Source organism: Protopterus annectens, chromosome 6.part0 (genome assembly GCF_019279795.1).
Source record: "Protopterus annectens isolate FY-2018-M chromosome 6.part0, PAN1.0, whole genome shotgun sequence".
NCBI lineage: Eukaryota > Metazoa > Chordata > Ceratodontiformes > Protopteridae > Protopterus > Protopterus annectens.
In genome coordinates, this window is record NC_056737.1 from 1,515,702,644 (window position 1) to 1,515,728,491 (window position 25,848).

The 25,848-nt window shown below is 41.7% G+C and overlaps 1 protein-coding gene across 1 annotated transcript in view; it reads right to left on the reverse strand.

Annotated features, from left to right (window-relative positions):
* CCDC93 (coiled-coil domain containing 93) overlaps window positions 1-25,848 on the reverse strand; it is a gene marked incomplete in the record, with an annotated part of 1,282,969 nt that overhangs the window by 379,221 nt on the left and 877,900 nt on the right. Inside the window, 1 exon segment of the mRNA XM_044074979.1 lies at window positions 18,868-18,939. Coding sequence (XP_043930914.1) covers window positions 18,868-18,939 — 72 coding nt within the window.

The following is a 25,848-nucleotide window of genomic DNA, read 5'->3' on the forward strand; positions in this document are numbered from 1 at the left end:
TTTTAAGTCCTTGCCCCACCTACTAATATACATGACTGAAGTCACCTGTACAGGTATGGAATGGCACCATGATGGACCCCACCTACATGGTGATGCATCCATCTTCTGGTCACCAATCTACTAGAATATGGTCTCTCTTCATGGCCCATGTTATTACCACCAGTGTGTGCACACAAACGCACACCACCAGCGTATGCACACAAACGCACACCACCAGCGTATGCACAAAAACACACACACACACACACACACACACACACACACACACGCACACACACACACACACACACACACACACACACACACGCACACGCACACACACACACGCACAGGCACTCATACGCACAGGCACTCATACGCACAGGCACTCATACGCACAGGCACTCATACGCACAGGCACTGACACACATGTACTCCAACCTGAAGAGATCAGTAAACACGGTTTCATTATTTCCTTTTCCTCTTCTTGGCTAACTGCAGCAACTTCCCAAGGTGCTAATTGAATCTGAATCACCTGGGTCACAGTCACAATCACAGTGTCATTCCTTGATGTCAATGTAGCTGGCATCAACTCTGAAGTTCTAATCTCCTAGCAAAGGGGTACTAGTGACCATGGTGACAAATTCTGAAAAATTAAGGTAAATGTTATGAGCCATCTAGCCTTCTGCCACATGATGGTCCCCTTTGGCAGAATCAAACATACACCTGCAGACTTTGTTTAGTGAAGTCTACATTTTCTGGCAGTTGGGTTTTGCAGAGTGGGCATAAATGACTGGAAGATCACATGCCAGTGTGGGAATAAGCAGTGGCTTATCTGGTTACAAAGTATTGCACTCTTCAGTAGGTGAATGGTAGAAAAGGTGTGTGTGTGTGTGTGTGTGTGTGTGTGTGTGTGTGTGTGTGTGTGTGTGTGAACTCTATGTCAAAGAAGGGTGTAGTTCCACTCTCAAGTATTTGAAATGCTTTAAGGTTTTGTGTAGTCCACCAACAGTGGCAATAACATCTTAATGAAAATGTACTATCCTAAATCTCTTGACAGTGCTAGACAGTAGTTAACAAGCCAAGTTAAAGGAACCAGTTAAATACTTACCAGGTGCTGAGTTAAACTGCTGTTGATAAGAGTATTACTGTTAAGAGTATCAGACAGTTAAATCATTAACACAGTAGAGGCACTCAGGAGGCAGGATGACATAGTGCTACATCAGATTTACACAGTCTAAACAAAACAGATCTCTGGGAAGATGCTTACAGAACCCCGACCACAATGGGTAATGTGTGGGATAGTGACTGACTGGCCTTCTTGAACCAGGAAAGAGCACTTAGCCAGGAAGTTCATGAAACTACAGTAAAGCAGCTTGCTTTATGCCATAAAGGCATACATCAGCTAACAGCCATTGATGGAACCTGGCATTAAAGATCTCTGCGATGTCAATAAAGACAACCTAACATTTCCCAATCCACAGTGCAAAAAAGGCCTATGCCCAATCACTACCCTTTGACCTATTCAAAAACAGTTCAGGTACAAGAAAGCAAAAACTGATGGTAATGCTACTCAATGCTAGAAGTCTAAACCTCAACATGCACTCACTCGAGGCACTTCTGAAAATGGAGAACATCGATATATGTGCAGTGACTGAGACATGGTTCAAGGCTCCAGACAGCACCCCTGCATTACCAGGCTATAACTCATACCATACCTTTCAGCCATCAAACCTGGAAAGGAACACCAAAGGCAGAGGTGTGTCCATATTCATTTAGGATATCCACACCTCGAGGCTAGTTGTCCAAGTGCAACTAACCCTGAGAAAAACTGCAATACAAAGTGTTGCTTGCTACAGATCCCCTACCATGTCCCAAAATTCCCACTCCTCTTTTCTTGATATATTGGAAAATATTAGAGTTCAGCCAAACACCCTAATAATGGGAGATTTCAACTACCCCACTATTAATTGGGAAAACTACTCATGTACCAACTTCTTCGCTCAACACTTTCTAGAATTCATAAATTCCAATGCCCTAGATCAAATTATCCACACTCCCACCAGGGACAACAATATCCTAGACCTAGTCATTACCAACAGAGTGACTGATGTTCCACATTTGAAGTCAACTCCTCGTTGGTCAGATCCAACCATAAGCTAATCACCATAGATATCCACATCCCGCCCCCACCCCCTTTAAGGAAACCATGGTAAAAAATTTCTCCAAAGCCAACTTCATGCTTCTTAAGACAGAAGTGGCAAACTTCACAACACCCATGCAGATGAACAATACAGTTATGACTGCTGAATCCTACACAAATGCACTCTATAAGCACTTGCATGAGTGCATGGATCATGCTATCCCCAACAGAACCAAGATGCTAGCCTCCAAAAAAGGAAGCCAATGTAGTGGTCCCTGCTATAAACAAATTCTACAACAAAATGAAGAAACTGTTGCAAAAGAGAGTAAAAACCCATGAGTGGAGGAGCTCCCTGGTCAGCCTCAGTAAGAAGCTGAGATCCCTCATAAAATCCTCCAAAGCTAGCTATAAAAACAAGATTGCCACTGACTCCAAGGACAACCACAATGCATTCCATAGCTATGTCAAGAATCTTAAAGGTAACACCCAGATCTGCTCTGAGTTACAGCACAATGACACGAAAATCACAGAACCAACTGATATCACCAATGTCCCGGCTGATAGGTTCACTGCTAAATTCATCCCCCTCTAACCCCCTAAAGGGCCCATATCTATACTGGAAGAATGCAGAGCCCTACAATCACAACTGTGCAGGTAAAAACTGCACTCTCCAAAGCCAAGAACACAGCATCCATGGGACAACATCCCAGGCCACGTTCTACACAAACTTCAGAACGAACTGGCCCCCCACCTAAGCACCATGTTCAATCATAGCCTCATGTCAGGCTTTGTACCCACTAAATGGCGCAGAGCAACAGTTATACCACTCCACAAAGGGGGAGCTATCACAGACCCCGGGAACTACCAACCTGTTAGCATGATGAGCCTAGTCTGCAAGGTCATGGAACGTATCATCATGGAACTCATAAACAAAGACATTGGTAACCTCCAAACTCTGGATCCCACCCAGTTCAGGTTTGTGAAAGGTAGATCATGCCTCTTGAACCTGATCGACTTCTTTGAAACAGTCACCAAAGCCATAGATGAGGGTAAGGCAGTTCACACAGCCTATCTGGACCTCGCCAAGTCTTTCAACACCATCCCCCATTCTGGAATTATAGATAAACTCACTAAACTGGGTTTAGCAAACCTACTAGCTGATAAATGAAAGTTATGTACTTAACACTGACTTGCAGTTACCCTGATATGGATGCCAACTCTCCTAGACTTCAGCCTGCCCATCTTACCTTTGATCATTAGTGTATCAGTGCCTCTGTAAACCTACACCTAAGCTCACTTGCAGCTCTGGCTACAAAAGGCCCAACACACTGCAAAAACATATATCAACATTCCCCACTGCCAAGCCAGGGCAAGATGGGTAAGAATGTGCAAGAAGATGAAGCCATGCCCATGAAGATCTATCATTATGGCCAATACATAACTTGTCTCTCACATGGCTTGATTTATTTTCCTTTACTGATGTGAGAGAATCCTTAGTAACCAACCTGGGTGGTCTAGAAAAGTATATGGACTACTGCAGCCTACAAATGCCACTTGAGACCTGGAGGCAATGTCTAGTTTACAGTATTTCACAAAGGTGCCCAGTGAAACTCAAGTGAGAGTTAAGCATATATCATCAATACTTCAAATGCTAGAGAAACAGCTGCTGTTTTGGTAGCATGCACCTTTGGTTTGTCAAATAAGCATTTCCCTTTTTTGCATACAAAAGAAATAACTCTCTGAATACCAGATAGTCAGTGTGGCTTTAGACACCTTAGTACCCACGTTGGAAGTTGCCTAAGATGCAACTTGTTCATGTTTTCTGAATTCTTCCTTCCTTTATGACAGAAATATAACTGTGCACATTTGTTAAATGCAGTAGATGACCTGAAGGATACAGAAAGAAAACTGAGAGATTAACTGATTGGTTCAGGTCAGAATGAGTAGCTAGCCTGGGTATAAATGCAGATCTGGGGTATGTGACTACACCATCTTTAAAAAATACAAAACACTGGCTATTGGCACAGTGCCTGCAAGTCCGAAGTATGTCTACTGGAGGTAATGGCCACAAGGAAAAATAGTTTTCTAAACAGGGATTTCAGTTCATCCTTCAAAGCAAGACTGAAGGGTGACTGAGGCAACTGCTGTAAATGATATCAGGATCTCATGGCAGAAATGGTTGATGCAGTGGGGATTTAGGGAAAAAAAAAATACAACTCAGACCCTCAATATTGCTACCGGATGACCTATAATGGATGAAATAATTAGTCTGGTCTTGAAATTGTTGGCAGATGGGATCATGGAAAAGAATTTGCTGTGCTTGGCACAGGTTAGGGTAAAGAGACCATACTACAAGCTTTTTGAATTATACTTCAAATGCTAGAGAAACAGCTGCAAAGAAATAACTTACTAACCAGTTGAGGAACTGACATCTGCTGAGCCAATCTCCTAGGCTGACTTCTCCAAAAATACAGGTGGTGGGACAGAAACTTTGTTACTGTCCAGCTGGGGAACCACCTGTGAGGTATCAGTAAACATCTGCCGAGCCTATCCCCTAGAAAGTTGGCTTCCCCAGAAATATGAACAGCTATTTAAAAAGCAAATGGAAGACATCACTCATTTCCAAAGTGTCACAGCCTACAGACACAGGGGACAGGAATGGATTTTCCTGTTTGATATACCACACCACTACCATACTGTCAAGGTGTACTGCTATCTCACTGAGGAAGGGGTAGCCTGGAAGACTTGCACTGTGAGAAAGACAACAGTCTTCTTGAGGATGTCAATGTGCAGATCGTCAACTGTCTTCAATCACACAACTTAGACTACATGACCCTAAAAATATCCCCCAACCTAGGAAAGTGGTTACCACGGCAACTGTCACCTGGGAATCTGAAAGAATAAAAGGACTGTCCATAGAAATGCTGGGTTCAGAGTTCAACATGTCTTGGATATCCTGATTGGAATTGAGAAAGGGTTCATGGCCTGGTTTCACTGAAACCCCAATGTTCACTGGAGGACCTGCATATAGAATCTTGTTTGCTGGGAAATAAAAATTGTAATGGCCATAAGGCCTCAGCTCCCTAAGGCATAGTACACCCAAAACCTAAGGAAATAGCAGTACCTTGTTGACTTGTAAGGAAACTGGAGGATCCTCTCTCCTAGGAGGCTGAATACATAGGTTCTGGTGTTTACTGTACATACACAACCTTTGAACTTAATCCACTGGTATGCCTCCATCAGGCACTACAAAATTCAGTGTGATCATCTGTTACTGAAACAGAAGCAAGAAATCCCTGGCTGAGATTAGATTCCTTACAGTCAAGGTCAGCAAGGAGCCAGTCATTCGAGTAAGAAAACATTTTCACTCCCTGTGGCCTCTAGAAGACCGTCACTGCTGTCATTCAATTTAGAACTTAACAGTCTGAAAAGCAGTGCCTGAAACTGGCATTACTACTTCCTGCCTGCGAACAAAGGAACCTTCCCAACTCCTTAGCTGTCCTGATGGGCAGATATACGTCTTAGAGGCCTAAACAGCACATCCAATCTCACATGAATAGACAAGGATAAACTTATCACAACATGACCATCCACAACTTCTGCTTGGGGATGAACTGATTTAGGCTGCTTAAATCTAGGACAGGTCATGGGTCCTTGATTTTTTTGGTGCAAAAAACTATGGAGTAAAATCTGGATCCTAAATGTTTTATTGGGACTGCATGGATGACTCTCTTGGCAAGAATGTTTATGACATCTAATCTGGCTACCATCTTCTCATCTTTTGGAGGCATGGGACATCAGGAAGTGGAGGGGAGAGTTGCAAGAAAGGGGATTCTACAGTCTCTGAATAACATCAGGTATCTATTGGCTGCATGTGATGGCTGACCACACACACACACACACACACACACACACACACACACACACACACACACTGACCACGGAATCAATGAATGACCCAACTACCTCCAAAACAGACCAGCTGAATGAATCCTTGAGGTGAACTCTGCTGTCTTCTGGCATGATGGGTGTGAAAATCCTAATTGCAGTTTCTAACTCTACTACTAGACTGAAATCCACACCAGAAATTACCATCACCACGGCTATGCTGGTTCTTACTGGGTTGATTATTGTAGGGCATCCTGGAGTAGGGCAGTACAGAACTGTAGATGTCAGGCAAACATCCATGATGATTTTGCCTTTTTTTTTTTTAACTATCCGGTCCAATTTAGCCTTAACTTGGGGACCAAAAGATACTGAGGGGATATTGACAAATGATTCATCAAGGAAACCAGTCCGCAGCAGCCAGTTATGATGGCGTAGTATTCTACTACAGCTCACTGCTCTCACTGCACCGCCAGCTGCAATAGACGTAACGGACAAGACACAGATCTGAACAGAAAGTTTACTTCCGTGCTCAGTGTTTTAAAACTTTTCACTGACTTATACATCTCGTCTATGATCTCATGCTGCAGACACATGCGCACCTAACAGCTTAACACCATTAAGTAAGTGTCAAGGCCACAAAGACGAGTTTGCCTCAGTGGTTCAATACCCTGTATTCCTTATCATGTAGATGTAATTTTTGGTCCCAAGTCTGTGTGTTGAAGCAGACCTTTCAAATTAGTTTTTTCTTCCAGTCAGTCACAGTACCCTGCCCCATTCCTCAACTATTTCTGTCTGTACTAAAAGAGGCTGTGATTGCTCCAGTCCTCAAGAAGCCATATTTTAATTTGCAGATTTGTTTGAGAATTAGTGCCCTGTCTTAAGTCTTCCATTTTATTGATAAAGTTATTGAGAAGGTGGATTGTTTGTAGCTGTTTTTGCATATAGGTTCATAGGTTCATAGGTTCATACTAGGCTATCTGCCCAAGGGCATTTATAAGCCTAGCCCATAGTTATGTGGCTTTCGCCACCCCTTTAGTTTGAATCCATCCATTGGTCAAGATTCCTCTTGAACAAGACCAGAGAGAGGCTGCCTCACATGTTTATCCTTTTGGTGAGGAACTTTTGGGGCCTTTCAGCTGCAGCAGGGTCTGGTCAGATACATTGGCCATGGCTCTGGCACCAGTTATCCATTCTGTGAGGGCCTTCTGGAGGGATATCTGTGTCATGTTTGTGTTTCTAGGCTGGCCTTGTTTGCATCTGCAAAACTTGTCAGTCATAACCCTCCTGTGTTTGCTTGTACTTCAGAAAAGTAGATGCATGCAAGAGGAGAGTGAGACCCAGGCCCTGTGGGACACACCACTTGAGGCTTTGGCTTTGAGTCTGACATGGCAACTCTGACCCTGTGGGTTGTCCCAGGGTTCTGTCACTTAGCTTTGCATTGTGATGTGGCTGTATGGACTGCCTTTCCCTCATCAATGGCCTTGTGGACTGTCTCGAAAGTCAACCAGGGTTTAAGAGGCAGGATCTTGCCTTTGAAAAAAGCCAAACTGAGTTGGGATCAAAGTCTGCAAGTTCCCTATGTCTTTATTTATGAGTTCCATCCCTCCATGGCTTTGCAGATAAGGCATCCTGAGGTGAGGCTAGATTAAACAGCTGTCCTAACTGTGGGTTTAATTCCTCATTGAGTTCATAAACACACAGCAGACACCATCCCCGGTCATGGATGTGCTGTGTTTTTTAGTGAGGGCAGTTCTCACCTCTCCTTTTGGGGGGAGAAGTTTGCACTGAACCTGTCAGCCAGTATGTTGGCAATGTGTGTGTGTTTCAGTAAATTCATCACATTGAACTCTAATTGAGCATATTCCTGGGGTTTCTCCTTCCTTTCTAACATATAATAAAGAAGGCCTTATGATTCTCTTCTTTTTCCTTGGCGATTTCATCTTCTCATGCCTTGGATGATGCCTTGGATGATTTGTAGTTTTTACTTATTTATTTTTTAGGTTATAATGATCAAAGGTGTCTTTGTCCTATCTTGTAGTAGCTTCCTCCTTTTTGTTGTTTTGTGTGTTTATGTCCACCAGACTGGGGGACACCAGACTTTTAGAAGAGTCTTGGTTTGTTTTTGTAGGGATTGCCTGATCCATGCAGTCCAGTAGGTGCTGGTAGAAGGCATTTGTAAGTGATTCAGCGATTTGAGTAATTGAGTAATGTTGGGCTTGGGGGCAGCCAAGGAGACCACACTAGTTTTAAGTTTGTGAAATCGCTTTTTGTTTTTTTTTTGTGTTTGGTCTTTTGTTTCAGGTGGGGTGGGATGGGGACCTCAGCGAGCCAGGTTATGTGGTGATCTGATCTCCAGGGTGATTGGGGGTGGTGGTGAACATGATTGATGATGTTATTGATTCGATGAGATTGATGATGTGATCCTCCTCTTGTGGGGATGGTGACTAGTTGTTCCATGGCATTTTGGTTCTCGAACCAGGAATCTAGTGTTCCCAGTCTATATTAGGGTAGTTAAAGTCACCTAGTATGATGGTTTGTGATACATTTATCCTCCCAATGTTTGTTTCAGCCATGTGAGGTTCCTGAGTTTGAAGTTTGAGAGGTGGCATGCTACAAATTGCAGAGCAGTCAGCAGTCTTTATGGTTAATTGCATGGTCTTGGGTCCATGCATCATGCCACCAACCTTGACCCTGAGTGTGGTGTGGGTCCTTTTATGAATATCCTTACCTCCTTTTCTTGGTGTTGTCCGGATGATATCGCATGACTTGATAGACCCCTGCCATTCAGGATTTAGCTCTGGGCATGACATGGAAGCAGATCTCATCAGAGTGACTAATGGCCTTCTGATCTACCTTGGTCCTAATTGATATCTTGTGTGGATATGAACACTGAGTGTCTGAGGGTGTACTCTGGGATGGATTCACGATGGCATATGAAACAATATTTATATTGTAGGCAGAAGATCACATTCACTGAATAACATAACAAGCTTTTTTTACAGGAGGACAATCTCCTCCTGACTTATATACACCAACTCTGCTGTTGCACAACAGTGGAAAATGGCTTTCAGTAACATCTCATGTGTAGTGCTGTCTGTCAGACAGATAACCATCAAAAACGTTTCACATTCTCTTTGTGAGTGGACATAATTTGGTCATACTTGTTTATTGACAGGACTTCAGCACTGGCACCCAGCTGTCTCAGCACTAATACCAGCTATCTCAGGCTTAGGCAACTCCCCTTATTTATTTAATTTTGATTACTGGGGTAGAGCACTGATTAAACAATCAATTACAGGCAGCCCAGGCTACAAACATAGTTGTAGGGACAAGTCCAAATAAGGTTTATTAGTGTGTCTAATACAGTCAGTTTATAAAAACATACACATGCAAAAAAACTATATCCATATTTACAAAAAGTGGTTGCTGTAAATTACAAAGATGTGGAAAAGGAGCGTGTAATGACTACAAGTTGTAGCACAGTAATGCCTGTGTAGAGCTGATAAAAACTAGGTCTCTCAGGTGGTACGTTTTACTCCAGCCATGGGAAGACAATGACTAAACAAGAGGTGGAAACATACTGTATGAAAGACAGTAGGTTAAGAGAGATGATGATGTGGAGTTAAGCGTAGTGTAGGTTACATTATTAAAGCTTCGATATGGGAGAAATAGATGTAGAATAGCACCATGTTCAATCATAGCCTCACCTCAGGCTTTGTGCCCACTGAATGGCGCACAGCGACGGTTATCCCACTCCACAAAGGGGGAGCCATCACAGACGCCAGGAACTACCACCCCATTAGCCTGACGAGCCTGGTCTGCAAGGCTATGGAACTATCATCATGGAACTTATAAACAATGAACAATGACACTGGTAATCTCCAAACTCTGAACCTCACCCAGTTCAGGTTTGTGAAAGGCAGATCATGTCTCCTAAGCCTGATAGACTTCTTTGAAGCAGTCACCAAAGCCATAGATGACGGTAAGGTGGTTCACACAGCTTATCTAGATCACGCCAAGGCTTTCAACACCATCCCCCACTCTGAAATTATAGATAAACTCACTAAACTAGGTATAAATCCCTATGTCACAAGATGGGTTGCCAACTGGCTCACTGACAGAACCCACACTGTGAAAGTAGCAGACTAAATCCAACTTCAGAACAGTGACAAGTGGAGTACCACAGGGTTCAGTCCTGGGTCCTCACCTGTTTGGTATCTACTTCTCTGAAGTACAGGCTAACACAGAAGGTCTTTGGCTAATGAAGTTCGCAGATGACTGCAAACTTTGAGCCATAATCAAAACTCCTAACGATGTGGACATCCTACAAAAGGGCCTCACTAAGACAGATGCCTGGTGTCAAAGCCATGGCCTCAAGCGCAATGCCAAAAAGTGCATTGTCATCCCTTTTGGTAAAAACTCTGTACCCATGAACTACCACATAGGCAGTAGTCTACTTAACACTAAAGGTGTGATAAAAGACCTTGGGACACAGGTCTTTGGCTAATGAAGTTCGCAGATGACTGCAAACTTTGAGCCATAATCAAAACTCCTAACGATGTGGACATCCTACAAAAGGGCCTCACTAAGACAGATGCGTGGTGTCAAAGCCATGGCCTTAAGCACAATGCCAAAAAAGTGCATTGTCATCCCTTTTGGTAAAAACTCTGTACCCATGAACTACCACATAGGCAGTAGTCTACTTAACACTAAAAGTGTGATAAAAGACCTTGGGACACAGGTGGACAGTAGTCTCTCCTTTCATAATCACATCGCCACAGTACTCAGGAAATCCTTCCACATGGCATACCTCATCACAAAAGGTTTCTCTACTTGTCAATCATTAGACCCATTACAGAATACAGTGCCCCTTTTGGTATGTACCCCACAAGACAGCAACAACAACTGGAAAGGCCGCAGAAATACCTCACAAAGAGGATTACCGGCCTCAAACAGATGCCCTACGCAGACCATCTCAAACTATAGCTTTACTCCGTCACATATCACCTACTCAGAGGCGATCTCTGCCTAACATACAAAGCTATGTCAAATCCAGAGCTGTTGGACATGATCCACTTAAAAGAAATCCCAGTCCCTCTGAGCTAAATGCTTTAGGGACCTAAAACTTGTCACCACAATAAACAGAACATGCTGGAGGGATAGATTCCTGTCCCACAGACTTCCCATACTCTGGAACAAACTACCTATCTATATCAAACAAAGCTCCTCATTAGCACTCTAAGAAATATCTTGATGATTGGATGGGAGATAGGAAATTCACCCCAGGGATCACTTCTGTGGCTCTGCTCGACAGGGGCACAGGAAAATAATTTTCTTGGGTGGCGAAAGCCAGGGTACCTTTTTGGCTAGGCTTATATAGGCCCTAGGGCCAATAGCCTGGTACCTACCTATGAACTAGCCTAGTGGGGCTAACCCAATCAACAAATGATAAAAATACATAAATAAATAAATAAGACCTATCACATTCAGGCATGACTATCAAAGGAGGTAAAACAGTGACCTAAATCAAGAGAGGTGACGACAATTAAAGTGACACACTGACCCCATGTAGAAAAATGGGAAAAGGTGGGGGTAATAACAGTGATGAGACAAACCATGAAGACATGCTCTTAGGCATCAAATTCAGTAACTTTTCACCAATTCACTATTAAGATCAAGGGTGAGATCTGAACTAGGGGAAGCAGAAAATAACTTGAAGGCTTAGTGTCAATATGCAAGTATGTAAATAATGTATGATATCACAGTGTGCACCACTGCACCAGCACAGGGCATGGACAACCACAGCAAAACAGATTTCTTTAAGTTTATCAGAGTAGGGCACTGATTAACAATGGGAAATTTCAGGCTCAGCACCAGTTGCGTAAAAAACAAGAAATAGAGCAATAAATTATGTACAACTACTACAATCAGAGATTATAACCAATATCATACATTTTTTTTTATTACAGAATCTAATATATGTACATCTATTACCAGGCAGTGTGAAAATCAGCTCTAGAGGATTGTCACTGTTGAAATGACAACCCAACCCCATATGCAAAAATGGGAAACGAGGTGTGGATGGATGGCTATGTAAATACATCTACACACACACACACACACACACACACGCACACACACACACACACACACACACACACACACACACACACACACACACACACACACACACACACACACACACGCACTATCATCAACCACCCCCTTTTCCCCCCATCGTCTACATGGGGTTGGGGTGTCATGTTAACTGTCGCCATTTCTCTTGATTCAATGTCACACTACGGCCTGACTGTTGCAGATAAGTACAGTTGTGTACACTTACCATAAATGTAGATGTTCGAGTGTATTCACTGTTGCAGTCATCACATTTGGGTTATCTGCCTGCAGGTAGCCCTCAGCCGGCCTGAATACCAGAGTCTTTGGATTTCTACGTCAGATGCTGTCACTTCTTCCATGATGTCAGGGGTATAAAACATGCAGCCAACACCATTACATCAGTTTTTCTTGCCCCAGATGTCAGGTGCCCCTACAATAGGAAGCAGTTATATGGTATGGTACACCCCCATCAAAAAGCAAATACACTTAATAAAATATATACCAAACAATAAGGAAAGGTAGAGCCAAGAGAAGTCAGGGGGCTGGAGGGAGGGTAACCAGGAGTGCAACTCGAACATCTACATTTATGGTAAGTGTACACAACTGTACTATGTTCTTCATGTTTCACTGTTGCAGTCATCACATTTGGGTTGATTCCCAAGGCTAAGGAAGGGAGGAGGTAGTTAAAGAGCATTATGGCCAGCTATTAAGCCCTGCAAGACTGCTGTGGCCAATCCAGCTCTGGATTTAGAAAAGATAGGCAGGTGGTAATGTTTGGTGAAGGTATGTACAGAGCTCCAGGTAGCAGCTTCCAGGATGTTCCTGGTAGGGACTCCTCTGAGAAATGCCGCAGAGGTAGATGCAGCCCTGGTGGAATGTGATCTTATCCCCTGTGAAGTAGGTTTTCCACGGTGCTTGTAGCAGAAATGAATGCAATGGGCTATCCATTTGGAAATGGTTTGATTTGGAAATGGTTTGCTTTGAAATGGCCTTCCCCTCTGCCCCTGCAGCAAAGCCAACTAGCAACTTTTCTGAGAGGCTTAGTCCTGTCCAAATAGAATCTAAGCTGCCTGTGCACATCTAGAGAGTGCAGTATCCATTCCCCTCTGTTTTGTGGATTAGGGAAAAAAGTAGGCAAATAAATGGACTAGTTTAGGGCCACACTAGACACCACCTTGGGCATAAAGGAAGGATTAGTCCTGAGGGAAACCCTGTCCACATGGAAGATAATGAAGGGTTCCACTGCCATGAGGGCCTGTAATTCAGACACTCTTCTTGCTGAAGTGATGGCTAGAAATAAGGCTGTTTTCCAAGAAAGGAATTTCAACTCTGCTGTTGCAGCTGGCTCAAAGGGGGGGGGGGTGAGCTTTTCCAATACAAAGTTAAGGTCTCAGGCTGGAGTGGGAACTTTCCTGGGGGGGGGGTCTTAAATTTTTGGTCCTTCTAAGGAATTGTTTTACCAAGGGGTGAAAGAATAGGGGTGGCTCAGTATTACAATGTGCTGGAATGGCAGAGGCATGAATCTTAACTGACTGAAGGACAGGCCCTTGTGGAGCATTTCTGTTAAGTACTCTAGAATATGAGGTAAGCTGGGCACCACTGTGCCCATCCCCTGAGCCTGGCTCCAGGAACAGTATCTTTTCCACTTTTCAGCATAGGAGTTTCTGGTCCTAGGCCTCCTTGCCTCCAGAATGACATCCATCACCTGCTTACTGAGGGATGCTAGAGGAGAGTCATGGAATTATCCAGGCTACAAGGTACAGGGTGTGCAGCTGAGGGTGCAGAATCTGGCCCGCTTGCTGGGACAGCAGGGAAGAGGTCTGAAGCAGGTGCCATGGTTGTAGCAGTGTCAGACTGTGCAACAGGGGGTATCAGTGCTGGCATGGCCAGTCTAGTGCAATCAGTATTGTCCTTGTCTTGTCTTGTTTGATCTTTAGTAGAACCTTCGAGAGGAGAGGCAGAGGGGGAAAGGCATAAACCGAGAGACATTCCCAGGTAAAGGACAGGGCCATCCACTTACCAAACTTCACTGTAGGGAGTTCTGGTGCAGAATTTGTTCAACTGGTAGTTCTGAGGGGAGGCAAACAGGTCTACCTCTGGAGTCCCCCATTTGTTCCACAAGAGGTTGAATATTTCGGGTTCTAGTTTCCATTTGTGTGGGTCCATGAGATTTCTGCTTAAGTCATCTGCCAGTGAATTTAGTTTGCCTGGCAGGAACTGAGCTTGTAGGTGCAGTTGGTAGCTCAAGGCTGTGTTCCACAGAGCCATGGCTAGTCTGCAGAGAGGGTACGAGTGGGTTTCCCCCTGCTTGTTTATGTACCACATAACTGTGGTGTTGTCTGTCTTTACTAATAGTTGTCCTGGAAGAATAAGGTCTTTGAAGGCTGTCAGAGCATTCTGTACAGCTAGCACTTCTTTTTGATTGATATGCAAGTGCATCTGTCTCAGGTTCCATTTGCCCTGAATTCACTGTCCTGCCATGTGAGCCCCCCATGCATAGTCTGATGCATCTGTTGTTAGGGTTTGGGTGGCAGAGGGTAGAGTGAAAGGGAGTCACTTGTGGTAGGAGGCATCTGCCCACCAATGGAACTCTGTCCTTAGACAAGGAATGATAGGAATCATTGTTTCCAGGTCCTGATAATGTTGACACCATAGACTTTTAGAACTCATTGGAGTCTCCTCATATGCAGTCTTGCATATGGAATTAGCAGAAGGCAAGAGGCCATGAACCCCAGAGCTTGCAGTATTTTCCTTGCAGATAGCTGGGTTTTTGTGGCCAATAGTTTGAAGCAGGTTGTCAAATAAACTTGTTTCTCTGGAGTGAGGAATGCCATCTGGGAAGTTGTGTTCAAGCTTGCTCCCAGGAATACAATCTGTTGGCAGGGTACTAGGTGTGATTTCATTTCATTGATGGTGTACCCCAGTGAGGTCAGAAGTTTCTTTATAAATGCCAGGTGATGTAATAGCAAGTCCTGACTTTCTGCCTGAATCAGACAATTGTCAAAGTATGGGTAAATTTGAATATTTCTCTGCCTGCAAAATGCAATGGCTGGAGCTAGACACTTTGTGAACACCCTGGGCACAGTAGATAAGCCAAAGGGAAATGCAGAGAATTGAAAGTGCATGGAGCCCACCCTGAAATGTAGGTATTGTCTGCAGGATTCTCTTATTGGGATGTGCAGGTAAGTTTCCTTTAAGTCTAGGGCTGCCAGCCAGGCTTCCTTGGCTAGCATAGGAAGACGCTGTTGAGTTAGCATTTTGAATTTTGGAACCATCAGAAAGGTGTTGAGAATAGAGAGGTCCAGGACAGGACGCCAGGAGATTTCTTTACTGGGTACCAGAAAACGTCTTGAATAAAAACCTTGTCCCCTTTGTTCAGCTGGGAAAGGTTGAATAGCCCTGATACTGAGAGGAGAGAGAACCTGCTATTGGGCTTCCGCCCATTGATTTGGGGGGAGATCTGGCCAGCCATTTGGGGTTGGTAGTGTGTGGAAGTGGAATCTGTATCCTCGGGAAACTATGTTCAAAACCCATTTGTCCTGGGTAATGAGTTACCAGTTTTTTGCATGCATGGCGAGCTTTCCTCCTAAGGGAGCAAGTAGTTGTGCAGGGCTTGGAAGGGTTAAGGTTAAGTCATTGTGCCATTTTTCCTTAGGGGGTGGCTTACTACTCACTGCTTTGGAAGTGGGAGCCCCCCACTGCTTAGATCTGTGCGTAGCCTGAGAGTGAAGTCTTGTTTGTCTGCTGTTCCTGGGTTTGGACTGAGAAAGCCTGGAAGGGAATGGAAAGGACCAGTTCTTTGAAGGCCAATGCCTACTGAATCTGGGAGGCTGTACTTGTAGGAAATCTTTAACAGTTTGCATAGATTTAGCTTTTTCCTCCATCTTTTTGAGGACTTCTTCTGCTTTGTTGCCAAAAAGGCAGTCTTGGTTTAAGGGTGCATCCAGTAATTGAGCTTTAACATGATCTGGCAAGTTTTGTTCCTTAAGCCAAGCATGCCTTCTAAGTACAGACACAGTGACAGCAGCCTTGCAAGATGCTTCTAAAGCATCAAAACCACATTGAAACGTATGTTTACCAACTTGTTCAGCAGAATGCATTAAATCTTGCAAGTCTTTGTGTTCAGCACAGTCAGGAATCAACATCATTTTCTGTTTAAGTAGTCCCATAATATGCTGCTGATACTTTTAACATATGAAACTGGCAATTTAATGCCCTAGTGGACAAAGTAGCAGAAGTGTATACGTTCTTAGCCCATCTGTCTAAGGCTCTAGAATCTCTATCAGAAGGGGTAGGATTTTTTCCAGTAGTAGCCTTAATGCCTTTTGGTCCTTGGGAAATAGTCTCTGGATCCGCAGTAGGATTCTTGAAGAGCAACTTGTGAGAGTCAGGTACTCTGTAATACCTGTCAGGTTTTCGGGGAGCTGGAGGCAAAGTGTCTGGGGTAAGGCTAGATTCCAAGAAAACATCATCTACAATAGCCAGAACAGGAGGGATAGCTTGAGGCCTGTGCTGAGGCCGGAGTAAGAATTCCCTAAGTCACGTTTTGGACTCAGAATAGTCCTGGATTTCCCAGTGGAAATGCTCCCTAAGAGTATGCAAGGTTTCACCAAAAGAAAAGTCTTCTGGAGGGGAAGCACAGGGAATAGAATCCTCTGCATCAGAAACCTCATAAGTAGATAAGGGCAAATCCTGGTAATCAGAAGGAGTAGAGATATCAGATTCCTGATCAGAATAATCAGAAAGAAAATCGGTTCCAGGTCTCAGAGTGGGAAGGCTGGCTTCCCCTAATTAAGGTAATAAGGTCTTCAGCCATTCTAAGCATTTGTTTTTGAGGCATATGGGCCTGACACTGCAGTTTGGTCGTCGGTTTTCTAGGCATAGTGCGAGTTTTAGGCCTGTGGAATTCAGCACTTCTAGCTGGAAATGATGCCGTCAGTTTAATAAGAAAGTCTGTAGGCCTGAATACACACTCAGAAGTCGATGCCTGCACAGCGGCTCCGGACCCATCCAAGGTAGAGACATCCGCAGGGTCCATAGTCGAAGAAGCATCTCGCGGCATACCGGACTCCGAATGGGTCTCAGTAGAGGCCTGCAAATCTGTAGTAGCAGGTATCAGGGGCTGCAAATGCACCTCACTGAGTACCGGCAGACTGGCGACTAGCTTAACGGACGCATCGTCAGCAGTTTTGGACCTATGCGGTCTGTCTCTGTCTTCATCCTTACATTTTTTCGGAAGATCGATAGTCGGATGGCTTAATGAAGCCATTTCGGAGTACGGAGATCGAGAACGAAAATATTTAGCTACAAAAATAGCCCGACGACGAACAGTTCGTGCGTTGAACAAGGCACAAAACCGACAGCGAGGGACGTCGTGGTCTGGGCCTAAACAGGCGACGCAGTAAGAATGAAAATCTCTATGAGGTATTTGCTTTCCACAGGCAAGACAATTGTCAATTTTTTCTGACATCAGTTAGAGCAAGAAAAAAGGATCTCCAACGGGGTACTTATTTTTTTTGAAGACTTCAGGTCTGAAACTCGAAAATGAAAATTTCAGGAGTCGGCCAACCGGCACTTGTGAACTGCGTCTGCTTCGGGCACCGCACGGCAAGAAAGACTGATGTAATTGCGTCAGCTGCATGTTTTATACCCCTAATGTCATGGTAGAAGCGACAGCATATGACGCAGAAATCTGAAGTGTCTGGTATTCAGGGCGGCTAAGGGCTACCTGCAGGCAGATAACCCAAATGTGATGACTGCAACAGTGAAACACGAAGAACATCTCTCATACAATCCATCCACCTCTTTGTTGGATGCCCTTGTTTCCTCTTACTTTTGTTCTGTCTGTCCCAATTTTTCTTTTCCAGATTATCTTCTGCCTTTCTGCACATGTGCCTGAACCACCATCATCTGTTCTCTTTGAACTTTTCTGCAATTGGAGCCACTTTGGTTTCTGCTGTTATGCCCTCATTTCTTCATCTGTCCCACTGTGTGCATCCTACCACCCTTCTCAGGCACTTCATTTCCATCACCTCTAGCTTTCTTATCCACTCTGCCTTTACAACCCATTACCATACAGCAGTACTGGTCACACCACTATTTTGTACACCTTACTTTTCAGCTTTGGCATTCTTCTGTCATACACTACATCTGACACAATGCCAGTTGGCTGCTACCCCTCTGATTCTAGCTTTGACGTTTGAATTCAGACTTCCTTTCTCAACCACCCCTCTCAGATACTTAAAGCTATTAACTTGTTCCACTATCTTCCCTTCTATCTCAGTTCTCAGCTTGTTTGGATTTCCCCAATTTGCTGTTATTATTATTACTGTTTTATCTGTACTTAGTTTTATCCCATGTGCCTTCGGTTTTGCATTCCATTCCCCTATTCTTTGCTGAAGTTCTTGCTCAGAGCCTGCTTGCAGACACACACACACACACACACACACACACACACACACACACACACACACGTAAAAAAGTATGCGTGTGTGTGTGTATGTATGTATATATATATATATATATATATATATATATATATATATATATTTATATATATATATATATATATATATATATATATATATATTTATATATATATATATATATATATATAAAAGTAATAACGTTCTATTTTAGTTTACCAGTAAGCAAATCAGGAAACCTTAACAAAAAGTGGGGAAATAAAACAACATGTTCAGAAAATGCAGTTTACTAAACAAGCAGAAAGGCAGACTTACCAACAGTAATCTGATCTTTTGGAGTTTTTCTTTGTCTGTTTTGTACTGTTCTTCTATAAGATGAGTGCGCTCCTAAAACAAAAACATGTATGATTTTATAGATTGCCTCTGTAAAATTTACACAGATCCTAGTAAAGTTCTTCAGATACATTTTACACAAAATACTACTACCACAATATAAACTCAAATTTTCTCAGGGCAAAAATAAAACATCACTTTAGAATTAAACATGCACATACTGCTCCTACTTAGACCCCCACCACCACCACCACCAAACACATACATAAATCACACTGCAATATTTATTTTTCCTTGGTAAGATGTGCTTGCAAGAAACAAGCACAATGTCATCTGCCCCACTGTGAGCAGGACAGTCGTGGCTCAGTATCTTGTGTCCCACTGCCTGTACTAACCATGAAAGGAAATGGCCCACTTCACCCATGTTACCATAAAATAAATGTTAAAGTCATCAAGCCAGGAATTTTTTCCATTCACATTTAGTTAATAAGGGCAAGTTTTATTTTGAAGCTTAGAGTAGTAATGCTGCTAGCTGTTCTTTCTACATTATTGTATTTATTTTTTCCCCATACTGTATAACTGTTCTCAGATCTTATACACATTATTGATGTGCTGTCTGTTCTCCATAAGGTCTGGTAGTCAAATACATGCCAGTGATTGGCTGGGCTACAGTGTTGGTTGGTGGGTGGGGCTGTGGGTAGAGTACCAGCATTATATTAGTCAGTGATGTTAGGGTCAAGAAAACTGAATGTCTTTTTTTTACTTTAAATTTAAAGATCAGAGCACATTACCAAAAACTGGGTAAAAAGGCAAAGAATAACAGGAGATAAAGACCCAAAATCAGGGATACATTTTAAGTATTAATGTAATTCAGATAGGAAGATAACAGAATAACTGTGTTTTCATCAGTATGTGCTTCTGACCAACAATTGGGACTACATTACAGAATGGCTGCACTGCAATGACTGTAATTCTCAGTCTTCACTGATTTACCAATAAATCAAACATTTTGTAAGAGACATGATAAAAATTTGTGGCAAAATTAGGGAGAGCAGAGAAAGATTGTGGTTGCTTGATTTTGTTACTGTCAGTACGGAGCAGTACTGATTGCTTATGTTAGTGATCAGGAAAGGATGGGAACGAGGCCTTGACATTTAACTTGTCAGCAATTTACTTTTGCTGACAACCATTCCACAGGGAAGCAAGTCATGGCAGTGGATTGTGGTCAGTGAGAGAATGAATAAGACAGAGTAAGACAGTAGTCTCAACAGTGGGAAGGAGGGAGAGAGAGAGAGAAAAGGAAAGAACGAATATGTGAGTCACTGAGATAGAAACAGTATGAGAGAGAGAGAGAAACTGTGACTATGAAAGTGGGAGAGAAAGAGACAGTGAGACTGGGAAAGAGAAAGACAGTAAGAGAGAAACAGAGATGTGACAGTGGAAGAAGAGGGAGAAAGAGAATATGAGAAAGTGTGGGGCAGGGACAGCATGAGTAAGAAAGAAAAAGACTACGAGATAACAGGGAGAGAGAGAGAAGCGTGGCAGAAATGGTGTGTGAGACGGACAAGAAAAGTAAGAACAGGTTTTGTATCAGCATGCATTTTCCAAACAATAAAACATATGAAAGTACAACATCTGGCATTACTGACAGACTGTAGTCATCAGTGATTTACTGGCATCATTGTGCATTTATTAAAGAAAAGGTAACTATAAAAATGTTAATATCCCATTACTGATATTTCTGGCCACTGCATGGCATCTCTTGCTTTATCTTTACACACTACTGTTCCCTTGCTATTACTCAAGAGTTCTCCCAAGTGTTTGTCTTCTCAGTTTATGGGAAACTATTAACATCCTGAATAATGAACCATGGACACATTTTATTTCTTCTTTGAAAGAATGTCTTTCCTTTAGGAGTGGAATTTGTTGAGGCACTCACTGTGACAAAACACTGGACAAAAGATCTAAAAAGCACCACAGAGCAGCTAGAACCTAGTGGCTTCTTGAGGCTTGTGGCCCCCAGACCCCTGGCTTAATTAACTTATTTCTCCCAGTTATTACAGTAAACGAAACTCACTCTGACATCACATATCTGGCCACACCCTGTGTCCCACTTTGGACATCTGAAAAGATGTCAGCCATAAAGCCTGTGTGTAAGTCATGCATCATTTACTTCAATACTTAAAAACAAGTACAAGATACAAAAGATGACACTTAATAAATTTTAACACTGATTTTTAATTGTAGGTATTAAGCAAAAGCACCTACAAAACAGAAGCAAAACATTTCTTATGCAGCTTTGGGAGTTAAGGTGGCTGCAATCGGGCTAGTACATTAATCGGTACTTAAGTATTATCGCAACCAGATTTTAGAGAAAATACCACTTGCTTCCTGACATCGAAATCTGATCTTTAGTGGTTTATAACTGTCATACAGTGCGTTTCCTTTAACAATAGTGTTTTTTTTCAGGAGTGTTTTCAATAAAATGCAAAACATGCTGTTGTTCCTTTACGCATTTTACTGCCAGCAGCATGTCGCTTACTGAAAGTCCGCCCGATGAACGTTCCTTTTTTTCGTTGCAGCAAATGCTTTTGAGTTTCAGGTATTACAGCTGTGCTATTGCTTTCCTGAGACTAGAGTCATACAACACAGTATTTTGCTTAGTTTAACGTGTTTCTGGGATAAAAATCACACAGAGGGACGCCTCCTCACCATCTGGAATTCTACTGAATGGAAAACATGTAGCATGGCACCACTTTGACAAGGAAGAGAGAAAAAAAGGGCTGTTTTTGAGAGAAGGTGGTTTTAAGAAGGGTTATGAAGTACATCGTGAGAAGTTACTGTCACTGTGGCTGGAAGCACCGTCAATGCACAAAAGAGATAGCTCTACTCATGCTGGCAGTAAAGTGCACACAACCACAGTGACACACTGACATTCTCCATTGTTCTTGACACCACATCTTAAAAGCTTCAGTGTGAAAGAGAAGACATTTGCTGACATTTGTACAACAAAAACGGTCAAATTTCCATATCGGGAAGCAAGTGGTATTATCACTAGAATCTGGTTGCGATAATACGCAAGTACCCATTCATCTTATACAGGATGATATACAGATGCTGTACATTAGATAACCACTGGATGGTAGAATTAAGGTGGGAGAGTTCCTCAGAAAACAATCAGGGGTGCCCTTCTTTTACCTTTATTTGCTTAATATTTAGACCCACTGGCAAAGAAAATAAGGGACACAGATATTCAAGGATATAACTGGTATTGTAATCCAGAAAACAAGAACAGATGGCTTTATTTACAGATATTATTTTGTACTCGATAAATTCAGATGTTGCAGAACAAATTGGCGTTGCAGAACATTTTGATGCAGTTCCAAGTCTTTTGTTGGTTTCAACAATTAATGAAGATAAAACAAATGTTATATTGGAAAATTATGCACATTTATGAGGACATGATAGGATCAAGTAATTAGGTGTACGGATTAAAAAGGATTTTGTTACTGCAGGTAAGGATATGTGGGAAGAGACCAAACAAAAGATAATACAAAAACTGAGAAACTGGAAGCTGTTTTTTATGGATATGGATAGTAAGATACAAGCAGTGAAAATGTTTTTAGTTCCTTTAATTTTATATGAGGGTCAGGCATATTTTTATCAACCAGAGGAAAGGGTGTGGACAATAATAAAAAGTTGAGGAATTTATTTGGGAAGAGTAGAGTTGAGTGGGATAAGTTGATCCTCCCTGTAGAACAAGGTAATTCTGGACGGCTTGATTTGTATGGATATTTTAGAGCTACGCAGTTAAGGCACATATACATAACACGAACAGAAGGCTATAATTCAAAGTGGAAAGGGATGATACAGTGTGGACAGGAGCTCAAGAAATAAGGACAGATTAGGATTTTTGATGCAGATCCTTAAGAACAACAATAACTATATAGAATATTAAACATATAAAGTTGCAGAAAGTATTCTAGGAACTAATTCAGCAGGGGAATGGAGAAAGATTTTTGCCGATAGGGATGACTGCAAGCAGAGGTAAAGAAAATAGGCAAGAGGAGGATGGATTTTTGACTGGAAGTGTTTGGATAGTTATTCTTACATGTATTCTTACATGTATTCTTAGTGTCAATCAGGCAATTTTTCCTCAGGTAGACAGTAAATGATGGAGATGTGGTGGGAAAGGCATTCTTAACACTGTTAGAAGTACTGGGGCAGCAAATAGCTGTAACTAAGGAAATAATTCTTTTGAGCTGGCAAACAAAATCTGAATGGCACAGGTATAGTAAAGCATTTAATTTTAATGTTACTGACTACAAAAAAGCCATTACTAGAAAATGGAAATGAAAATCTAAACCAAATGTAATTGAAGTAGTGAATACTGTTAAACAGATCTAAGAACTGAAAGTGAAAATCTTTAGAAAAATAAGTAAATTACATAGAAATACATGGAATCAGAGGGAACAAACATGCAGAATAATGTTCAGGAGGAGGAGTGAAGTTTAACGGTAGGCAGAAATTGAGTAATTTAAGTAATGCCGAGTGAATGATAGTTGTTTTACAGAAAGACATGTATTATATGAAAAAAAAACATTAATTTGGCTTGTTTTCATTTCTATTAATGTATATGTTCATATGTCTTATCCGATAATTTAATAAATATGTTAAAATACACTAACCTTCTCATCTCTGTCCTTACAACCATCTCCTTATTGTAATTCCAAAACCTGTAACTTCAAGTTCTGGAATTAAAATAAAAAGGCAGCGAAAATAAAGGAACAGAGCAACTGCTTTTCTCCTTTAAAGTTTTTTTTTTTTGCACAGGGAGCTAACTCCCTTCCACATTCACAACTTCACTACATATGAATATGAATTTCGGGACTGCCATGCTTGAGAGAAAAAGAAATACTCCAAGAAGCAGTGATCGTGGGCTTACTAGATGCTGCACATTCAGTCTCCATATTCCACGACCCACACTTAACAGTCTCAGACATTAAAACCATTACCCTTACCATCACCTGTAAACCCCTCCAGAGTCCATCTTAATCTCATGCAGATCTAAACCAACCAACCAAATTGTCATAAGGTTGTTACACTATCTCCCTAACATAATTACATCAGAACTTGGAGCTAAATTACCTCAGATGTGTATGGAAATTTTAACTTAGATTATGAGTAGAAGTACAATGCAAGAGACTTTGTATACGTAACAAAAAGATACTCTTGCAGTTAACAAATTTGGAATTTCAACATCAGCAAAGTCTTCAGTTAACTTTACTGACTTAAAATAGATTTAGAAAAAGTTATTAACATCCATAATATTGTTGCAAACTCATTACTTTTACAGAGTTGGTACACAGCCAGTAATTCATATGGCATATATTTCCAATGATTTAGCTTCTAAAACAAAAAGGATAGAGGTGATAGCATGTCCTTTATCACATCATAATGCAATTAATTGTACAATAATGATAAATCCAAGAAAGTTTTGATTTTAGTAGACTGCCATGTTATAGAATAACGTTACAAGCATTTAAAGGTTTTCTAACAGAAATTTAGTGGTTCGTAGACTTGGATAATAATAGTGACATTTTGATGTGATCCTAAATGACTCAATGCCAGCAACATTTTTACATAGCAAAGTTTCTCAACACAAAAAGGAGAAAGGCCTGTCATCAAAAATGGAAAAACTTAAAGCATAGTTTCAGAAGATCATGCAACAAAGTTTCCATTAGTTTAGAAAGTCAAGTTATATTTGTACTGATAGCAATACAAAATATATGGACATGGAAGAAATGAAGACTGAATGTTTAAAATCGCAAATGCTCTAAAGAGCGAAAATGCTGGACCTCGAAATCATTATTGTGGGGGGTGCAGCTGCCAACACCCCCTGCTAAATATATATTCCAACTACGGGATCGCACTACAGTGAGGAAAGGGCAAATATTCTTATCTTCACTATACTGAGATCTCAAAAAAAGTTTTTGCTCTTTACAGCATTTTAAACTCTTGGTCTTCTAACAGAGACCTAGAAGAAATTCATGGCTGATTTAAATGACACTTTTTTAAATAGACTATATGAAAAAATATTTTTGCAGCAAATAAAAAATAGAAAAAAATTTGCAACAGAAATAAAGGAGCTAATTAAAAGGCTGAAGAAAAATAAAACTCTGGGTAACTATGGCATCATTCCTGAATTATACAGATTATTACTCCACAGAGGTTTTATATTTTAAAGAAAGCATTCATAGAAATTAAAACTACATTTAACATACAAACCTTCAGCATAGAAATAAATGTCTCCTTTATTAAAACAAGATAAAAATAATTGTTTTTGTTGTTGCTGCACCTTTCCTGACTTTTTATGAGCTCCCTCTGTTTCAACTGCCTCCACAATCTTCTCATAGTCTGCTCCTCTGGATTTCATGAGTACATCTGTCTCTTCCTTTCTTGAGATGCTTGTGTCTGCTTGAAGGGTGTCATGAGTCAGCTACTCTAGTAATGGTACTGTCATGCAGACTGTTGCATCAGCTAGCTCTCTTGCTTCTTTTCCTACAGGACATGTAATAAAATTTAAGTCCCCTGCCTGCCCACCAAAGTTTTCTTACTTTGTCTGAACATTTTGCCATGCCTTCAGGTTACTGCTTTCCTCCTTTAAATTTACTCATAATATGTCAGTGTGTTTAGATTTGACTCACCTTGTATCTTTAGTCTTGTTCCTTCAGGTTTCCTTACTGCAACTTCTGTCTTGGCATGGTGTCTCTGCTGTGCACTGCACCTCATTAGGGACAGTTAAACTTCTGTAACCTGTTACCATACACAAAGCTCAACCTCTTTGCTTAAGAACATGGAATGCAGCCAAAAAATTAATGGGTGACAAAGACCCCACAATCATGGAAAGTCTTAAAAATTACTCATATTCAAGAGTTCACAAGTTTAAATGTAAATAATAAG